Source organism: Mustela nigripes, chromosome 12 (assembly GCF_022355385.1).
Source record: "Mustela nigripes isolate SB6536 chromosome 12, MUSNIG.SB6536, whole genome shotgun sequence".
In the NCBI taxonomy this organism is placed as follows: Eukaryota; Metazoa; Chordata; class Mammalia; order Carnivora; family Mustelidae; genus Mustela; species Mustela nigripes.
The window spans coordinates 149,094,037-149,114,568 of record NC_081568.1 but is presented as its reverse complement, the minus strand read 5'-3'; the positions used below and the strand labels follow the sequence as shown (position 1 = coordinate 149,114,568).

Here is a 20,532-nt window from a genome sequence, read left to right as displayed (position 1 = left end):
GGAGAGGGCCGAAAGAAAGGGAGAGAGAATCTTTTTATTTTATTTTATTTATTTTCAGCATAACAGTATTCATTGCTTTTGCACCACACCCAGTGCTCTATGCAATCCGTGCCCTCTCCAATACCCACCATCTGGTTCCCCCAACCTCCCATCCCCCGCCCCTTCAAAACTCTCAGATTGTTTTTCAGAGTCCATAGTCAAGAGAGAGAATCTTAAGTAGGCTTCACACTCAGTGCATAGCCCAATGCAGGGCTCAGTCTCACCATCCTGAGATCATGACCTGAGCCGAAATCAGGAGTTGAATGCTTAACCAACTGAGCCACCTAGGTAGCCCTCAAGGTACTTTTTAACTTCCCCTTTAATTTTTTCGTTGATCCCTTGGTTGTTAAGAAAATGTTTCATAGTTAGTTCTTTATATATCTTGGACTTCACTGTCTAATACAGTGGCCACTGACCAAAGCACATGTGACTGTTTTCATTGAAATTAATTAAAATTACATAAAATTAAAAATTCATTTTCCTAGTCACACTAACCATATATATCAGGTGTTTAATAACGACATGTGGCTCATGGCTACCATATTGGGCAGCATTGGTAGAAAATATTTCCATTATTACAATAGGTTCTGTTGGTAGTCTTTTTTTTTTTTTAAGATTTTATTTATCTTTTCGACAGACAGAGACCACAAGTAGGCAGAGAGGCAGGCAGAGAGAGAGAGAGAGGAGGAAGCAGGCCTCCCACTGAGCAGAGAGCCCGAAGCGGGGCTCCATCCCAGTACCCCGGGATCACGACCCGAGCTGAAGGCAGAGGCTTTAACCCACTGAGCCACCCAGGTGTCCCTCTATTGGTAGTCTTGATAGAGAATAATAGTTGTCAACCAGGTGCAGTTTTGTCCCCTATGGGACACATGGCAATGTCTAGAAACATAACTGAATTCCACAGCTGGGGGATCGGTGTTCTACTGGTATCTAGTGGGTAGAGGCCTGGAAAACTACTAAACTTCCCATAATACAGAGGATAGCCCTCCACAACAAAGACTCATCCAGCCCACATGCCAATAGCTCTGATGGTGAAGACTGTGCCCTACAATATATTTTGGTGTGAGGTAGAGAGCTCATTGTTTATACCCCCAGTTAGCCAGTTGATGATACCATCTCCTGTGTATATTCAGTCCATCCCCCTCTGGTTGCTGGTGAACCTTAAGCTAGAGATGTTTCTTCCTTTAAAGTGTGGGAAAGGTCCCATTGCCTTGTTAATTAAGATACGATTTTTTTGAAAATCAACTTCTGTTGTCTTACAGGTTCTTTGACTGCACATATACATAACTCTATGTTTCCAGTTCATCATGGCTTCAACTTCAAGGTAAGTGTGTTTGATGAATGGCTTTATGCAAGTAATTACGCCTCTCTTTTTGAAAGGCCAAGCCCATGAAAGTTTTAGCTCTTGGCCCTGCTGGCCTCACTAAGCATTTGGTGTCTAGGAAGGAAAAAGGAGGAAGAGAGAAGAGAAAAGGGAGATTGGAGAGAAGATGAGACAGAACAAGGTAGTGTATGTGGTATGGGTATTGTTCTGTAGCTCCAGTGTCTACCTTGTATCTAAAAATGTGATTTACTTTCCTCTTCTTTTTTTAATTTTTTTAAGATTTATTTATTTTTTGAGTGAGAGAAAGCACAAGCAGGAGGGGCAGGGGGAAAGGGAGAGCACACTCCAGGCTGATTCTCACAAACCTGAGATCAGGACCCAAACTGAAACCAACAGTTGGTCGCTTAACTGACTGCGCCACCCCCACACCCCTTCCTCACCTTATAATCCACAAGGTGGTTGCTGTTGGACTGCCTTAGTCCCTGTAAGCTTTGCCACTCAACAAGGCTTTATTTCCCCCCCCCCCAAGTTTTTATTTAAATTTTAGGTAGTTAAGGGGCACCTGGGTGGCTCAGTGGGTTAAGCCTCTGCCTTCAGCTCAGGTCATCTGGCTTTCTGGGAGCCTGCTTTCCTTTTTCTCTCTGCCTGCCTCTCTGTCTTCATGTGATTTCTCTCTCTGTCAAATAAATAAATAAAATCTTTAAATTTTAGGTAGTTAACATATACTATAATACTGGTTCAGGACTAGAATTCAGTGATCCATCACTTACATATAACACCCAGTGCTCCTCACAACAAGTACCCTTCTCTAATACCTATCACCCAGTTACCCCATCCCCCGCCCACTTCCCCTCCAGCAAGCCTGTTTGTTCTCTATAATAAAAAATCTCTTGTGGTATATTTCCCACTCTTTTTTAGTTCCTTCCCCTGTGTTCATCTGTTTTTTTTTTCCTTAAAGTCCATATATGAGTGAAATCATATGGTATTTGTCTTTCTCTGACTTTCCTTTGCATACATAATCCCCTCTCGTTCCATCCACATTGTTGCAAATGAGAAGACATCTTTTTGAGGGCTGAGTAATATTCCATTACACACACCCCATCTTTATCCATTCATAAATCCATAGACTTTTGACTCTTTTCATAGTTTTGCTATTGTTGATAGTGCTGCTATAAATACTGGGGTTCATGTGCCCCTTAGACCAGTATTTTTGTATCCTTTGGGTATATTTACTTGGTAGTTTGTATATTTACCTAGTAGTTTGTATATTTACCTAGTAGTATAATTGCTGGATCATAGGGTAGTTTTATTTTTCACTCTTTGAGGAACCTCCATACTATTTTACAGAGGGGCTGTACCAATTTGCCTTCCCACCAGCAGTGCAAGAGGGTTCCCCTTTCTCTGCATCCTTGCCAACATCTGTTCCTGGTGTTGTTAATTTTAATCACTATGACAAGTGTGAATAGTATCTCCTCATGATTTTGATTTGTATTTCCTTGATGTTGAGTGTTGTTGAGCATCTTTTCATGTGTCTGTTAGCCAGCTGGATGCCTTCTCTGGGAGAATGTCTATTCACATCTTCTGCCCCATTTCTTAACTGGATTATTTGATTTTGGGGTATTGAGTTTGATAAGTTCTTTATAGATTTTGGATACTAACCCTTTATCAGCTATGTCATTTAGAAACATATTCTCCCATTCTGTAGGTTACCTTTTAGTTTTAGGGATTGTTTTCTTCACTGTGCATAAGCTTTTAATCTTGATGAAGACCCAGTAGTTTATTTTTGCTTTTGTTTCTCTTGCCTTTGGAGACATGTCTAGAAAGAAGTTGCTATGACCCAGGTCAAAGAGGTTGCTGCCTGTGTTCTCCTCAAGGATTTTGATGGATTCCTGTCTCACATTGAGGTTTTTCACCCACTTTGAGTTTATTTTTACATATGGTGTAAGAAAGTGACTCAGTTTTATTCTTCTCCTTGTGGCTGTCCAATTTTCCCAATACCATTTGTTGAAGAGACTTTCTTTTTTCCATTGGATATTCCTTCCTGCTTTGTCAAAATTAGTTGACCATATAGGGCTATGTCCATTTCTGGGTTCTCTCTTGTGTTCCATTGATCTGTGTGTTTGCTGTTGTGCAAATATCATACTGTCTTGATGATTACTGCTTTGTAATATAGTTTAAAGTCCAAAATTGTGAGCCTCCAGCTTTGGTTTTGTTTTTCAAGATTGCTTTGGCTATTTGGGGTCTATTGTGGTTCCATACAAATTTTACTATTGTTTGTTCTAGCTCTGTGAAAACTACCTCTGGTATTTTGATGGGGATTGCATTAAATGTATAGTTTGCTCTGGGTAGTATAAACATTTTCCCATTTGTTCTTCTAATCTATGAGCATGGAATGTTTTCCCATTTCTTTGTGTCTTCCTCAATTTCTTTCAGAAGTGTTCTATAGTTCAGAGTTACAGATCTTTTACCTCTTCGGTTAGGTTTATTCCTAGGTATCTGATTGTTTTGGTGCAGTTGTAAATGGGATCAATTCCTTGATTTCTTTTTCTGCTGCTTCATTATTGGTATATAGAAATGTAAAAGATTTCTACATCGATTTTGTATCCTGTAACTTTGCTGAATTTATCAGTTCCAGCATTTATTTTCCTGGAGTCTTTTGGGTTTCCTAAATAGAGCATCATGTTGTCTGCAAATAGTGAAAGTTGGACTGCTTTGCAGAATTGAATGCCTTTAATTTGTTTTTGTTGTCTGATTGCTGAGGCTAGGACTTCTGGTACTATTTTAAATAATACTGGTGAAAGTAGACATCCCTGTTTTGTTCCTGACCTTGGAGGAAAATCTCTATTTGTCCCTACTGAGGATGATATTAGTTGAGTCTTTCATACATGGCCTTTATGATGTTGAGATATGAGGTATCCCAATTTTATGGAGGGTTTTTATCAAGAATGGATATTGTACTTTGTCAAATTTATTTTAACATCTATTGAGATGGAAAATATTCCATCTATTTCCATCTATTGAGAGGATCAGACTTTTACTTCATTAATATGTATCACATTGAATGTTTTGTGGATATCAGACAATCCTTGTAGCCCAGGAGTAATCTCACATGATTGTGCTGAATGATTCTTTTAGTGTAGTGTTGGATTCAGTTTCCTAGTATGCTGAGAATTTTTCCATCCATGTTCATCAGGGATATTGGCCTCATTGGGGTCTTTCTCTGGTTTTGTGATCAAGATAATGCTGGCCTCATAGATGATTTGGGGACGTTTTCTTCATTTCTTTTCTTTCTTTCTTTTCTTTTTTTTTTTTTTTTTTTTTTTTTGGAACAATTTGAGAAGAATAGATATTAATTCTTCCTTAAATGTTTGGTAGAATTTCCCTGAGAAACCATCTAGCCCTGACTTTCATTTGTTGGAGTTTGTTTTTTTTTTTTAAGGTTTTTATTTATTTATTTGACAGACAGAGATCAAAAGTAGGCAGAGAGGCAGGCAGAGAAAAGAGGAGGGAGGAAGCAGGCTCCCTGCTGAGCAGAGAGCCCGATGTGGGGCTTGATCCCAGGACCCTGGGATCATGACCTGAGCCGAAGGCAGAGGCTTTAACCCACTGAGCCACCCAGGCGCCCCTGATGGAGACTTTTGATTACTGATTTAATTTATTTCCTGGTTATGGGTCTGTTCACATTTTCTATTTCTTCCTGATTCACTTTTGGTGTTTATATGTTTCTAGGAATTTATCCATTTCTTCCAGATTGTCCAATTTTTGGCATACTAGTATTCATAATATTCTCATAATTGTTTGCACTTCTGTGGTATTAATTGTGATCTCTCCTCTTGCATTTGTGATTTTATTTATTTGGGTCCTTTCATTCTCTCTCTCTCTCTCTTTTTTTTTTTTTTCCTGTGGTAAATGTGGCTGGGGTTTTATCAATCTTACTGATTTTTTCAAAGAATCGGCTCCTACTTTCACTGATCTGTTCTTCCAATTATTTTCTTTAATTTCTTTAATTTTGTGATTAACACATTCATTCTTTTTCGTTGTTAATTTTTTATTTATTATAATCATATATTTTTATCCCCAGGGGTACAGGTCTGTGAATCACCAGGTTTACACACTTCACAGCACTCACCAAAGCACATACCCTCCCCAGTGTCCATAACCCCACCCCCCTTCTCTCAATCCCCCTCCCCCCAGCAACCCTCAGTTTGTTTTGTGAGATTAAGAGTCACTTATGGTTTGTCTCCCTCCCAATCCCATCTTGTTTCATTTATTCTTCTCCTACCCACTTAAGCCGCCATGTTGCATCACCACTTCCTCATATCAGGGAGATCATATGATAGTTGTCTTTCTCTGCTTGACTTATTTCACTAAGCATGATACGCTCTAGTTCCATCCATGATGTCACAAATGGCAAGATTTCATTTCTGTTGATGGCTGCATAGTATTCCATTGTGTATATATACCACATCTTCTTGATCCATTCATCTGTTGATGGACATCTAGGTTCTTTCCATAGTTTGGCTATTGTGGACATTGCTGCTATAAACTTTCAGGTGCACGTGCCCCTTTGGATCACTACGTTTGTATCTTTAGGGTAAATACCCAATAGTGCAATTGCTGGGTCATAGGGCAGTTCTATTTTCAACATTTTGAGGAACCTCCATGCTGTTTTCCAGAGTGGCTGCACCAGCTTGCATTCCCACCAACAGTGTAGGAGGGTTCCCCTTTCTCCACACCCTCGCCAGCATCTGTCATTTCCTGACTTGTTGATTTTAGCCATTCTGACTGGTGTGAGGTGATCTCTCATTGTGGTTTTGATTTGTATTTCCCTGATGCCGAGTGATATGGAGCACTTTTTCATGTGTCTGTTGGCCATCTGGATGTCTTCTTTGCAGAAATATCTATTCATGTCCTCTGCCCATTTCTTGATTGGATTATTTGTTCTTTGGGTGTTGAGTTTGCTAAGTTCTTTATAGATTCTGGACACTAGTCCTTTATCTGATATGTCGTTTGCAAATATCTTCTCCCATTCTGTCAGTTGTCTTTTGATTTTGTTAACTGTTTCCTTTGCTGTGCAAAAGCTTTTGATCTTGATGAAATCCCAATAGTTCATTTTTGCCCTTGCTTCCCTTGCCTTTGGCGTTGTTCCTAGGAAGATGTTGCTGCGGCTGAGGTCGAAGAGGTTGCTGCCTGTATTCTCCTCAAGGATTTTGATGGATTACTTTTGCACATTGAGGTCCTTCATCCATTTTGAGTCTACTTTTGTGTGTGGTGTAAGGAAATGGTCCAATTTCATTTTTCTGCATGTGGCTGTCCAATTTTCCCAACACCATTTATTGAAGAGGCTGTCTTTTTTCCATTGGACATTCTTTCCTGCTTTGTCGAAGATTAGTTGACCGTAGAGTTGAGGGTCTATTTCTGGGCTCTCTATTCTGTTCCATTGATCTATGTGTCTGTTTTTGTGCCAGTACCATGCTGTCTTGATGATGACAGCTTTGTAATAGAGCTTGAAGTCCAGAATTGTGATGCCACCAACGTTGGCTTTCTTTTTCAATATCCCTTTGGCTATTCGAGGTCTTTTCTGGTTCCATATAAATTTTAGAATTATTTGTTCCATTTCTTTGAAAAAGATGGATGGTACTTTGATAGGAATTGCATTAAATGTGTAGATTGCTTTAGGTAGCATAGACATTTTCACAATATTTATTCTTCCAATCCAGGAGCATGGAACATTTTTCCATTTCTTTGTGTCTTCCTCAATTTCTTTCATGAGTACTTTATAGTTTTCTGAGTATAGATTCTGTGCCTCTTTGGTTAGGTTTATTCCTAGGTATCTTATGGTTTTGGGTGCAACTGTAAATGGGATTGACTCCTTAATTTCTCTTTCTTCTGTCTTGTTGTTGGTGTAGAGAAATGCAACTGATTTATGTGCATTGATTTTATATCCTGACACTTTACTGAATTCCTGTACAAGTTCTAGTAGATTTGGAGTGGAGTCTTTTGGGTTTTCCACATATAGTATCATATCATCTGCGAAGAGTGATAATTTGACTTCTTCTTTGCCGATTTGGATGCCTTTAATTTCTTTTTTTGTCTGATTGCTGATGATAGGGCTTCTAATACTCTGTTGAATAGCAGTGGTGATAATGGACATCCCTGCCGTGTTCCTGACCTTAGCGGAAAAGCTTTCAGTTTTTCTCCATTGCGAATGATATTTGCAGTGGGTTTTTCATAGATGGCTTTGATGATATTGAGGTATGTGCCCTCTATCCCTACACTTTGAAGAGTTTTGATCAGGAAGGGATGCTGTACTTTGTCAAATGCTTTTTCAGCATCTATTGAGAGTATCCTATGGTTCTTGTTCTTACTTTTATTGATGTGTTGTATCACATTGACTGATTTGCGGATGTTGAACCAACCTTGCAGCCCTGGAATAAATCCCACTTGGTCGTGGTGAATAATCCTTTTAATGTACTGTTGAATCCTATTGGCTAGTATTTTGGTGAGAATTTTCGCATCTGTGTTCATCAAGGATATTGGTCTATAGCTCTCTTTTTTGATGGGATCCTTGTCTGGTTTTGGGATCAATGTAATGCTGGCCTCATAAAATGAGTTTGGAAGTTTTCCTTCCATTTCTATTTTTTGGAACAGCTTCAGGAGAATAGGAATTAGTTCTTCTTTAAATGTAGAATTCCCCTGGGAAGCTGTCTGGCTCTGGGCTTTTGTTTGTTTGGAGATTTTTAATGACTGTTTCAATCTCCTTACTGGTTATGGTCTGTTCAGGCTTTCTATTTCTTCCTGGTTCAGTTGTGGTAGTTTATATGTCTCTAGGAATGTATCCATTTCTTGCAGATTGTCAAATTTGTTGGCATAGAGTTGCACATAGTATGTTCTTATAATAGTTTGTATTTCTTTGGTGTTAGTTGTGATCTCTCCTCTTTCATTCATGATTTTATTTATTTGGGTCCTTTCTCTTTTCTTTTTGATAAGTCGGGCCAGGGGTTTATCAATTTTATTAATTCTTTCAAAGAACCAGCTCCTAGTTTCGTTGATTTGTTCTATTGTTTTTTTGGTTTCTATTTCATTGATTTCTGCTCTGATCTTTATGATTTCTCTTCTCCTGCTGGGCTTAGGGTTTCTTTCTTGTTCTTTCTCCAGCTCCTTTAGGTGTAGGGTTAGGTTGTGTACCTGAGACCTTTCTTGTTTCTTGAGAAAGGCTTGTACCGCTATATATTTTCCTCTCAGACTGCCTTTGTTGTGTCCCACAGATTTTGAACCGTTGTATTTTCATTATCATTTGTTTCCACGATTTTTTTCAATTCTTCTTTAATTTCCCGGTTGACCCATTCATTCTTTAGAAGGATGCTGTTTAGTTTCCATGTATTTGGGTTCTTTCCAAACTTGTTAAACTCTTGTGGTTGAGTTATAGCTTCAGAGCATTGTGGTCTGAAAATATGCAGGGAATGATCCCAATCTTTTGATACCGGTTGAGTCCTGATTGATCAAGGATGTGATCTATTCTGGAGAATGTTCCATGTGCACTAGAGAAGAATGTGTATTCTCTTGCTTTGGGATGAAATGTTCTGAATATATCTGTGATGTCCATCTGGTCCAGTGTGTCGTTTAAGGCCTTTATTTCCTTGCTGATATTTTGCTTGGATGATCTGTCCATTTCAGTGAGGGGAGTGTTAAAGTCCCCTACTATTATTGTATTATTGTTGATGTATTTCTTTGATTTTGTTATTAATTGGTTTATATAGTTGGCTGCTCCCACGTTGGGGGCATAGATATTTAAAATTGTTAGATCTTCTTGTTGGACAGACCCTTTGAGCATGATATAGTGTCCTTCCTCATCTCTTATTATAGTCTTTGGCTTAAAATCTAATTGATCTGATATAAGGATTGCCACTCCTGCTTTCTTCTGATGTCCATTAGCATGGTAAATTCTTTTCCACCCCCTCACTTTAAATCTGGAGGTGTCTTCGGGCTTAAAATGAGTTTCTTGGAGGCAACATATAGATGGGTTTTGTTTTTTTATCCATTCTGATACCCTGTGTCTTTTGACAGGGGCATTTAGCCCATTAACATTCAGGGTAACTATTGAGAGATATGAATTTAGTGCCATTGTATTGCCTGTAAGGTGACTGTTACTGTATATGGTCTCTGTTCCTTTCTGATCTACCACTTGTAGGCTCTCTCTTTGCTTAGAGAACCCCTTTCAGTATTTCCTGTAGAGCTGGTTTGGTGTTTGCAAATTGTTTCAGTTTTTGTTTGTCCTGGAAGCTTTTAATCTCTCCTTCTATTTTCAATGATAGCCTAGCTGGATATAGTATTCTTGGCTTCATGTTTTTCTCGTTTAGTGCTCTGAAAATATCATGCCAGCTCTTTCTGGCCTGCCAGGTCTCTGTGGATAAGTCAGCTGCCAATCTAATATTTTTACCATTGTATGTTACAGACTTCTTTTCCCGGGATGCTTTCAGGATTTTCTCTTTGTCACTAAGACTTGTAAATTTTACTATTAGGTGACAGGGTGTGGGCCTATTCTTATTGATTTTGAGGGGCGTTCTCTGAACCTCCTGAATTTTGATGCTCGTCCTTTTGCCATATTGGGGAAAGTCTTCCCAATAATTCTCTCCAGTATACCTTCTGCTCCCCTCTCTCTTCTTCTTCTGGAATCCCAATTATTCTAATGTTGTTTCGTCTTATGGTGTCACTTATCTCTCGAATTCTCCTCTCGTGGTCCAGTAGCTGTTTGTCCCTCTTTTGCTCAGCTTCTTTATTCTCTGTCATTTGGTCTTCTATATTGCTAATTCTTTCTTCTGCCTCATTTATCTTAGAAGTGAGAGCCTCTATTTTTTATTGCACCTCATTAATAGCTTTTTTGATTTCAACTTGTTAGATTTTAGTTCTTTTATTTCTCCAGAAAGTGCTTTTATATCTCCCGAGAGGGTTTCTCTAATATCTTCCATGCCTTTTTGAGCCCGGCTAGAACCTTGAGAATTGTCATTCTGAACTCTAGATCTGACATATTACCAATGTCTGTATTGATTAGGTCCCTAGCCTTCATACTGCTTCTTGTTCTTTTTTTTGTGGTGAATTTCACCGCCTTGTCATTTTGTCTAGATAAGAGTATATGAAGGAGCAAGTAAAATACTAAAAGAGTGGCAACAACCCCAGGAAAATATGCTTTAACCAAATCAGAAGAGATCCCAAATCGTGAGGTGGGAGAAAGGGGATAAAAAGAGGTTCAAATAGAAAGAAAGAAAAAAAAAGAATTAAAAAAAGAAAACGAATAGACAAAAGTATAAAAAAGAAAATATATATATATTAGATAAACTAGTTAAAAAACGTTTAAAAAGGAAAGGGTAAAAGTTAAAATTTTAGCAGAAGAAGAGAAAAAAATGAATAAGAAAAAAATTAAATTAACTGCAAGACTAAAAATCACAGGGAGAAAGCCATGAGTTCCGTGCTTTGCTTTCTCCTCCTCTGGAATTTTGCTGCTCTCCTTGGTATTGAAACCGCACTCCTTGGTAGGTGAACTTGGTCTCGGCTGGATTTCTTGTTGATCTTCTGGGGGAGGGGCCTGGTGTAGTGATTCTCAAGTGTCTTTGCCCCAGGCAGAATTGCACCACCCTTACCAGGGGCCCGGGTGAGTAATCCGCTCGGGTTTGCTTTCAGGAGCTTTTGTTCCCTGAGCGCTTTCCTTAGAGTTCCGGAGGACGGAAATACAAATGGCGGCCTCCTGGTCTCCGGCCTGGAGGAGCCGAGAGCCCGGGGCCCCACTCTTCAGTGCGCCCTCAGAGAACAGTGCCCAGTAACTCCCGTCTGCCTGACCTCCGGCTGCGCTCCGAGCTCACTGAGCCTGCGACCGGTTCAAGGTAACCCTGAGCTGTGAGCATACTGTCGGCTCTGTCTCTGTAGCCGGCTTTCCCGTTCCAATACCCGCAAGCTCTGGGACACTCAGACACCCCCGATCCTTCTGTGACCCTGTAGGACCTGAGGCCACGCTGACCCCGCGTGGGCTTCGCCCCCGTTTAGCCTCTGGAGTGATGTCCCTCAGTGGAACAGACTTTTAAAAGTCCTGATTTTGTGCTCCGTTGCTCCGTTTCTCCGCTGCTTGCTGGGAGCCGGCCCCTCCCCCCCAGGTCTATCTTCCCGTCGCTTTGGATTCACTTTTCCGCCAGTCCTACCTTTCAGAAAGTGGTTGTTTTTCTGTTTCTAGAATTGCTGTTCTTCTTCTCTTAGATCTGCCGATGGATTTGCAGGTATTTTGCAATCTTTAGATAAGCTATCTAGCTGATCTCCTGCTCCTGAAGTAGTCTCAGCCTGCTACTTCCCCGCCATCTTGACTCCTCCTCTACCCCATTCATTCTTATGGAGCTCTTTAACCTCTATGTGGTTTTTCGATACTTTTTGTTGTGGTAAACTTCAACTTTCATAGCGTTGTGGTGAGAAAATATGTGTGGTATGATCTCAGTCCTTTTGTATTTGTTGAGGCCGTTTTTTGTAACCCAGCATGTGATCTCTTCTGGAGAATGTTCCATTTGCACTCAAAAAGAATGTGTATTCTGATGCTTTTGGAAGAAATGTTTGGAATATATCTGTTACATCCATCTGGTCCAGTTTGTTATTTAAAGCCATTGTTTCCTTGTTGATTTCCTGCTTAGATAATCTGTCTTTTGTTATAAATGGGCTGTTTAAAGTCCCTTAATATTACTGTACTAATTAATTTTTATATCTGGGTACTCCAAATTGGGGTGGCATAGATATGTATAGTTATTAGATGTTCTTGTTGATAAGACCCCTTTATAATAGTGTCCTTTTTCATCTCTTGTTACAGTCTTTAGTTTAAAATCTAGCTTGTCTCATTTAAGTATCGTAACACCAGCTTTCTTTTGATGTCCCTCAGCAAGATAGATGGGTCTCCATCCCCTCACTTTCAATCTACAAGTGTCTTTAGGTCCAAAGTGAGTTTCTTATAGGCAGCATAGAGATGGATATTGTTTTTTATCCATTCTGATACTTGTGTCTATTGACAGGAGCATTTAGTTTGTTTACATTCAGAGTGAGTATTGATAGATATGAATTTAGTGCCATTGTGTTATTCGTAAAGTCACTGTTCCTGTAGATTTTCTCTGTTTCTTTACTGTTTTTATTGCTTGTGGTATTTATTTCCTTCTCAAAGGGTCTCCTTTAATATTTCTTGCAGGGCTGATTTAGTGGTCATGAACTCCTTTAGTTTTTATTTGTCTGATAAACTCTCTCTCCTTCTATTCTAAATGACAGCTTTGCTGGATAAAGTATTTTTGGCTGCATATATTTCCCATTGAGCACATTGAATATATCATGCATCTCTCTTCTGGCCTGTTACATTTCTGTGGGTAGGTCTGCTGCTAACTTTATATGTCTTCCCTTGTAATTTAGAGATTTCTTTTCCCTTGCTATTCTCAGGATGTTTCCCTTATCTCTCTGTTTTGCAGATTTTACTACACTATATCCTGGTGTTGCCCTGCTTTTGTCAATTTTGTTCCAAGTTCTCTGTGCCTCTTGGATTTGGATGTCTGTTTCCTTCACCAGATTAGGGACATTTTTCAACTATAATTTCCTCAAGTAAACCTTCTTTCCTCTTTCTCTAATTCTTTTGGGACTCCTATGATATGAATGTTGTGTGCTTTATGATGTCGCTGCATTCCCTAAGTGTACATATGTCATCTAGTATTTTTCTTTCCCTCTTTTCAGCTTCATTGTTTTCTATAATATTATTTTTTATATCACTTATTTATTCTTCTGCTTCTTCCATCCTTGTCATTATATCTAATTGGTTTTGCATCTCAGTTATAGTATTTTTTTATTTCATACTGACTAGTTTTTAGTCTTACCTCTGTGGTAAAGGATTCTCTGGTGTCTTCCATACCTTTCTCAGGCCCAGCTAGTATCCTTATGATTGTTGTTTTAAAATCTGGGTCAGGCATACTACTTATATCTGTTTTGAATAGATCCCTAGCTGTGACTTTTTCTTGTTCTTTCTTTTGGTATGAGTTCTTCCTCCTTGGCATTTTTGCCTCAGTCTCTGTCTTCCGTGTAGGAAAGTCTTTATGTTTCCTCCTCATGGGAGTAATGACTACATTAAGAAGTCATTTAAAAAAAAAAAAAGAAAAGAAAGAGGTCACATACTGACCAGGGCCTGGCCCTTCAGGAAGTATTTCTGGTGTGTGCTTTGAGCACTCTGCTGCTGTTTTTGTTTCTTTTTTTTTTTTTTAAGATTTTATTTATTTATTTGACAGACAGAGATCACAAGTAGGCAGAGAGGAAGGCAGAGAAGGAGAGAGGGGAAGTAGGTTCCCCACTGAGCAGAGAGCCCGATGCGGGGTTTGATCCCAGGGCCCTGAAATCATGACCTGAGCTAAAGGCAGAGGCTTAGCCCACTGAACCACCCAGGCACCCCTGCTGCTGTGTTTTGACCGCTTTTTCCCTCAGGTCAGTTCTCTACAATGTTTCACCCTACTTTCAATGAGGAGTGTTTGACCCTTGTCCAGTGTGAGGTGAGTCTGAACTAGGTGTGCTGTGGTCTTCCTGTTAAAAAGGCTAGAGCCAGGGGTGACTGGATGTGTCAGTTGGTTAAGTGGCTCCCTTCAGCTCAGGTCAGGATCCCAGGGTCCTGGGGTCGAGTCTCACATCAGATTCCCTGCTCAGTGGGGAGTCTGCTTCTCCCTCTGCCCCTCCCCCTGCTCTGCTCCCCTTCCCCTCAAATAAATAAATAAAATCTTGAAAAAAACAGACAAAAGGCTGGATCCAGTATCCACTAGAGCTGGTTTTGTTTTAATCTATGTTTGGTAGACTTGGGTGTGGGGAATTTGCACTGGTTTTCTGGGAGAGAGACCCAGCCCCTCCTCTGGTTCTCCATAACACTTGCCCTAGTGAAAAAGCACCTAGAGCTTAGGAGAGTGTGTCAGGCCTCCACTGTGTGCGCTGTACTGCTCACTGAAGTCCGCCAGTGCTGACTGGGGCAGATGGCGGCCCATAAAAATAGCGTCACCCCACTCTTTGTTCCCTGGAGATGGGAGTTCGTGCTCACTGCTATTCAGGGAAACTCTCACAGAAGAGGGAACAATCTCCCCTCATTAGTCCCTGACTTCCCTCACATCCCTACCTTCACCCTGTGTCTGAGCTCTTGGCCCACCCAGTGGCCATCTCAGGCATGCTGGCTGGGTTTTAGTACTCCACATTTTCAGGATCTAGTGTAGCATGGACCTGCACTAATCCTCCAGGGAAGTGTCTAGCCACACTGTGGCTGGTGCCGCTTCATCTGTGAAGGACAGTCACCCAAACGTGCAGTGACTTGGAGTTCATGGTAAAATGTAACACAAAAGCCAATGCCCAGGTTAGCTGTACTCAGAAGCTGCCTCTGCTCCTATGGTCATGGGCAGGGCAGCTCACTGGTGTTGCTGGCTGTTTTGTCCCTGGAAAGGCAGTTCCACCTCTCCCAAATGCACTCCAAAAAGAGTACTCCTGGGTTTTTGCCCTCCTTCTCCACAGGAGCACCTCTATGCTGGCCAGGCTCCAGCCTTGGTGAGAGTGTGGACCCCTAACCCTTCAGACTTTTAGCGCAACTGCTTCTAAGAAGCTCGTTTTTTTCCCCTCAGTGGTTTTGGGGAAATGTTTTTCTTGTGCAGTGCCCTCCACATGTACTCTCCCACATACTTTCTCTCCTATCTCCCTGATCAGGGCTCCCTCCCCTCCCCACCATCCACAATTCTTTCCTCTCCCAGATCCTGTCTTCACACTTCCTACCTTCCACAGTATAGCCTCTTTTCTCCCTCTAGTTGTGCACTTTGTTTTTTTCGGTCCTCTGATTGATTTCTTGGGTGTTCAGAATGATTTGATATTTATCTAGCTGTGTTCCAGGGACAAGGAAAACATAGGGGCTCCCTACTACTCCTTCATCTTTATCCCTCCTCCCCTTCTCCAGGAGTCTGAAGAGCCATGTGCAGAGGGTGTCTGGTGGGCAGGGCTGCAAACAGCAGCTTCGGTAGTGAGACTGGTGGGAGGCCTGAATCTGCTGCTACAAACCAGGAGAGGCTAGAGGACTTGTGTCAATGGCTACTGTCCCCCAAGACCCGCTGTCCGAGATCCCTGGGACCTGGAGCTTCAGTTTTTCTCTCCCTTCCTGGCCCACACAGAGCATGAGAAGTATCTTACTTCCCCTAAGGTCACACCTCCTGTGCCCTGGCTTCAAGCACAGAGGCTGATGGAGTCAATGTCCAGGACGTGAGGTTCGAGTGAGTCTCTAATGTGGTTTGAACTCCGAAGTCCAAGGGCAGGTCTGCAGAGAATTCACTTCTGTGGTAAAGCCAGTGTCCTCCCTCTGGTTGAAATTCTTCTCCTGAGGAGGTTGGGCCAGAGTGGCACAGGGCAGCCTTAGTGCCTACCTTCCCTGCCCTGTCTACTCTCACAGCCACAGTTATGAGGCCTCACTGCCCTGCTCCTTCCACTCTAGAGGGCTTCCCGTGACAGCCAAATACAACAGAATGTCCTGACGAGAGCCTCTAGAGCTCTGCTCTCCTCCTCTTCTTACCTCTGAAGCCTCCTTGCTGTTTACAGAGAGCAAGTGCCTTCAGGCTCAGGGCCTTGTACCTGTAGTTCTTTCTCTGTGCCTGAGACACCCTTTCTCTAGCTGTCTGTAAGCCTCACTCTCTTTTTCAGGCCCCCACGTTGTAAGCCTTCACTCATCATCCATGTAAAATAGCAACTCCAGTCCTCCTCTTCCACTATATTCTCTGTCCCTTATCCAGGATCCCCCTTTCACGGCCTGGTGCCATCCTGCATAGCTACTTGTTTGTTGAACTGTCCTCTTCCTCCTCCAGTTAGAACAGTTGCTGTGCAGGTCAGGAGGGGAGTGTGCCTACTGCCTGTCCCTGGGAAGTGCCTTCTCATGGTTGCTGCTCATGAAATAAAAGTGTCTCTTGGCATCCGATTAGTTCCCACCTATGCAGGGAGAGTCAGGATAGCAGGAGTTTCCACATTTCCTGAGTCTGTTTGGCTTCTGAATTGCAGCTAGGAGATAGTAAGATGTCTGATGTCAAGGGAGCCATCTGAAAATCTCTCTGAATCTGCTCAGGTCCTATACTGGGGTAGTGGGAGTTCCAGTAGGGAGAGTTTGAGAACTTGGGAAACAGGAAACTTGTAACTGCTAACTTAATAAGGGAAAGGGAAGACCCAGGTCAGACGGTGGGATGAAAGGAGAGCCCCTGGGGCCACTGAGTCAGAGGACACCAGTGGGTGTGACTTGTATAGCCCAGGCTCCTGGGGCTCCTCACTGTTACCTGGGAGATGGCCACAGTTCCTGAATTTATCCCTAGAGGGCATCCTCTATGCAAAACACTTTAAGAAGGAAAGAACCAAATGTCTCTTTAGAATGCCTCCCCTTGAAATACATTTGTGCGTGAAAGAGTAATGTGTGCTGGTCTGAAAAATCCCCTTACCTGGCCCTGGGCCTGGTGGTGCTGGGTCTGGGATACTGTTGAGGCTCGGGACTCTGGCAGGAGCGCTGTCCTCTCAGGCGGTCCTTGAACAGAGTTTTCTGCTGACGCATTGTCTCTGCTCCACATTTTGTTTGATGTCGTTGCAGCAGCTTTACTGTTGGGAGTAGAGCCGGTTCAAAGTCAAAGTCTACAAAGCTGCTGGAGGTCCTGAATGCACTGGAGGAGGATGAGTCTGGCCACAGCCGGGAGGAGATCTTCATTGCGCCTCCAGACAATGCCTCAGGGGACTTCACTGATGAGGACTCTGGTGACGAAGATGGCCGGCGAGGCTCCCACCTGCCAGGCAGCATCCTGCATGCCTTTGTGGTGCCTGAGGATTCTGGCACCGAGGAGGAGGAGGACCTGTCGCCGGCCACGAAGCGGCAGAAGGTCATGGTGGAGCCTCAGCGTATTTGGACGAAAAGAGATATCCGACCTGACTTCAGCAGTTGGACGGCATCAGATCCTCACATAGAGGATCTCAGAAGCCAGGAACTGAGTCCTGTGGGCCTCTTCGAGTTGTTCTTTGATGAAGGAACAATTAATTTCATTGTTAATGAAACCAATCGTTATGCTTGGCAGAAAAATGTCAACCTTGGGCTCACAGCCCAGGAATTAAAGTGTGTTTTGGGCATTTTGATTTTAAGTGGGTATATATCCTATCCGAGGAGAAGGATGTTTTGGGAAACATCCCCTGATTCACATCATCATCTTGTGGCTGATGCAATAAGAAGGGACAGATTTGAACTGATCTTCTCATACCTGCATTTTGCAGATAACACTGAGCTGGATGAAAGCGACAGGTTTGCCAAAGTCAGGCCTCTCATTGTCCGGATGAATCGCAATTTCCAGAAGCACGCGCCCCTGGAAGAGTTCTACAGCTTCGGAGAGTCCATGTGTGAGTACTTCGGGCACCGGGGATCCAAGCAGCTGCGTGCCGGGAAGCCCACACGGCTAGGCTACAAGATCTGGTGTGGGACAACCAGCAGGGGCTACCTGGTGTGGTTTGAGCCCTCTCAGGGCACGCTGTTCACCAAATCGCACAGGGGCCTGGACCTCGGGGGTAGTATGGTGGTCAAGTTCGTGGACGCGCTGCAAGAGCGTGGCTGTCTGCCATACCACATATTCTTTAACAAGGTTTTTACAAGTGTCAAACTCATGTCCATTTTGAGGAAAAAGGGGGTGAAGGCCACAGGAACTGTTCGTGAGTACAAGACTGAGCGATGTCCCCTCAAAGATCCCAAAGAACTGAAGAAAATGAAGAAGGGCTCATTTGATTATAAAGTTGATGAGAGTGAGGAGATTATCGTGTGCCGCTGGCACGATAGCAGCATGGTCAACATCTGCTCCAATGCCGTGGGCATAGAGCCCGTGGGGCTCACCGGCCACCATAGGGGAGCAGCCAAGACACGGACCCAGGTCCATCAGCCCTCCCTGGTGAAGCTGTACCAGGAGAAGGTGGGGGGTGTTAGTCGGATGGACCAGAACATTGCCAAGTACAAGGTGAAAATCCGTGGCATGAAGTGGTATTCAAGCTTCATCGGCTACATCATCGATGCTGCTCTCAATAATGCCTGGCAGCTGCACGGGATCTGCAGCCACGACGCCCAGGTGGACCTCCTGGCCTTCCGGAGGTACGTGGCCTGTGTGTACCTGGAGAGCAATGCTGACATGTCCTCCCAGGGGCGGCGAAGCAGGCGGCTGGAAACTGAGAGCCGCTTTGACATGATTGGGCACTGGATAGTCCACCAGGACAAGAGGACCCGGTGTGCCCTCTGCCACTCGCAGACCAACACCCGCTGTGAAAAGTGCCAGAAGGGCGTCCACGCCAAGTGCTTCAGGGAGTACCACATCCGGTGATGCACAGTGGGCAGAGGGAGCCCTCTGGAAGCTTGGCTCGTGAGATGCCCACAGCCAGTTACATACAGTACGTGGAGCACTGGGTTTTGCATTGGAAAAGAGAACACCTGAATCCCTAATGATGTGCTTTTGTATCCCCCCATCATTTCCATTACAGTTAAATTTTTATTGTCTTCTGTGGTGCCTACATGTAACATAAGTTACTATTTATATTGATAATTATAAGTGTTTCTAAGTCTCTATACTGTTATTTATTTCAATGATGGGCCCCTTTTTATTCAAATAAAAATCTTGCTCCAGATGATAGCTGAGTCCTAGTAAAGAAAATCAAATACAGCCGAAAACTTAGAGAAACTTTCATGAAGACTGAAAAAGTTTTATAATTGTATGCTATTGATTATAATCTAAGATAGGACAATAGTATCTAAGCATGGTATTAATATGATGATGGATATTTTGTCACATTATTTCACTTTAACACTAGCAAACTGTCCAGGGATAGATAATCTGCCTTGTGTTTATCCAGATGGCTAGATTTGTAGAGTTTGTGTTTTCTGATAAAAATATTTTCCTAATTCAAGTATAGCTTTATGGAATCCATTTTTATAACTAATGTGAGATAGGAATCTGTTTTCCCCCCACAATTATGGTTTGCTCCATTTATGAAAATATATGTGTATTTCCCCATTGATTTAAATTCTACCTGTATAAATTCTGAAGTTTGGGATTAAGTTTTGAAACATAGAAAATATTTTATATTGAAAAATAGTGAAATATATTCCAGAAGATTTAAAGAAACACATGTAAAAATTTGGAACTATCAGAAATCAAAGAAAGGATGTTGAATGTCTTCTCTTTATTTGGGAAAGAACTTTCTACAACAGCACAAATTTAAGAGGGGGCACATATTCTGCTGTACAGAACTAACATTGTCATTCATTACCAAAGTTAAAATGCAGATGGAGAAAATACATTCTAAATTATTACATTTAGGGACACCTAGGTGGCTCAGTCTGTTAAGAGTCTGCCTTTGGCTCAGGTCCTGATCCCAGGGTCCTGGGATCAAACCCCATATCAGGCTCCCTGCTCAGTGGGGAGTTTCTTCTCCCTCTCCCTCTGCCTCAGCCTCCTGCTTATACTTTCTCTCAAATAAATAATCTTTTAAAAAATAGTAAATAAGGCAAAAAATGTGCATCTTTGTAAAAAAAGATTATTCTGTAAAATGGTATATGGGAAGTCACTATACCATGCTTGAGATTTTTCAGCTCCACGCCAAGCAGTTACAACTGAAGGGTTAGGAATTGAACCTGTGTAATCATAAGGAATGTCATCTAATTGCTCAAGCAAGAAAAGAAAAAGTACTCAAAATTTTAAAAAGCTGGATTTAAAAAGTTATTTCCCTATCAGTCTTAATAAATACAATGATGGTATGAAAAAATAACATTCCTCTGCCCCAAGCAGATATCCTTGCAGGTCTTCCATTTAATTTTGTATTCTAGGCCTTTATAAGTTGTCTCTAGGGCGCTGGGTGGCTCAGTGGGTTAAGCCTCTGCCTTCAGCTCAGGTCATGATCCCAGGGTCCTGGGATCAAGCCCCACATTGGGCTCTCTGCTCAGCGGGGAGACTGCTTCCCTACCCCCCACCCCCGCCTGCTGCTCTGCCTACTTGTGATCTCTCTCTGTTAAATAAGTAAATAAAATCTTTAAAAAAAAGTTATCTCTAAATGTTATAAATTAAATTATTTACCCCCCAGCGTGGAATATCAGCCATAATATAGGATGAATTTTA

The 20,532-nt window shown here is 42.2% G+C and overlaps 1 protein-coding gene across 4 annotated transcripts in view; it reads left to right on the top strand.

Moving 5' to 3' along the window:
- Nucleotides 1–18,984, top strand: part of PGBD2 (piggyBac transposable element derived 2) — a 39,061-nt gene extending 20,077 nt beyond the window's left edge. For 2 of the 4 annotated variants that reach the window (XM_059416243.1, XM_059416245.1), the window contains 2 exons: nucleotides 1,302–1,363; nucleotides 16,995–18,984. In XM_059416243.1, the coding sequence (XP_059272226.1) occupies nucleotides 1,347–1,363; nucleotides 16,995–18,744 (1,767 nt within the window). In that variant the 5' untranslated portion in view covers nucleotides 1,302–1,346 and the 3' untranslated portion in view covers nucleotides 18,745–18,984. Of the gene's footprint in view, nucleotides 1–1,301; nucleotides 1,364–16,991 lie in introns of all 4 variants that reach the window. The other 2 variants (XM_059416241.1, XM_059416242.1) reach the window with 1 other exon arrangement.
- Nucleotides 18,985–20,532: the final 1,548 nt, after the last annotated feature.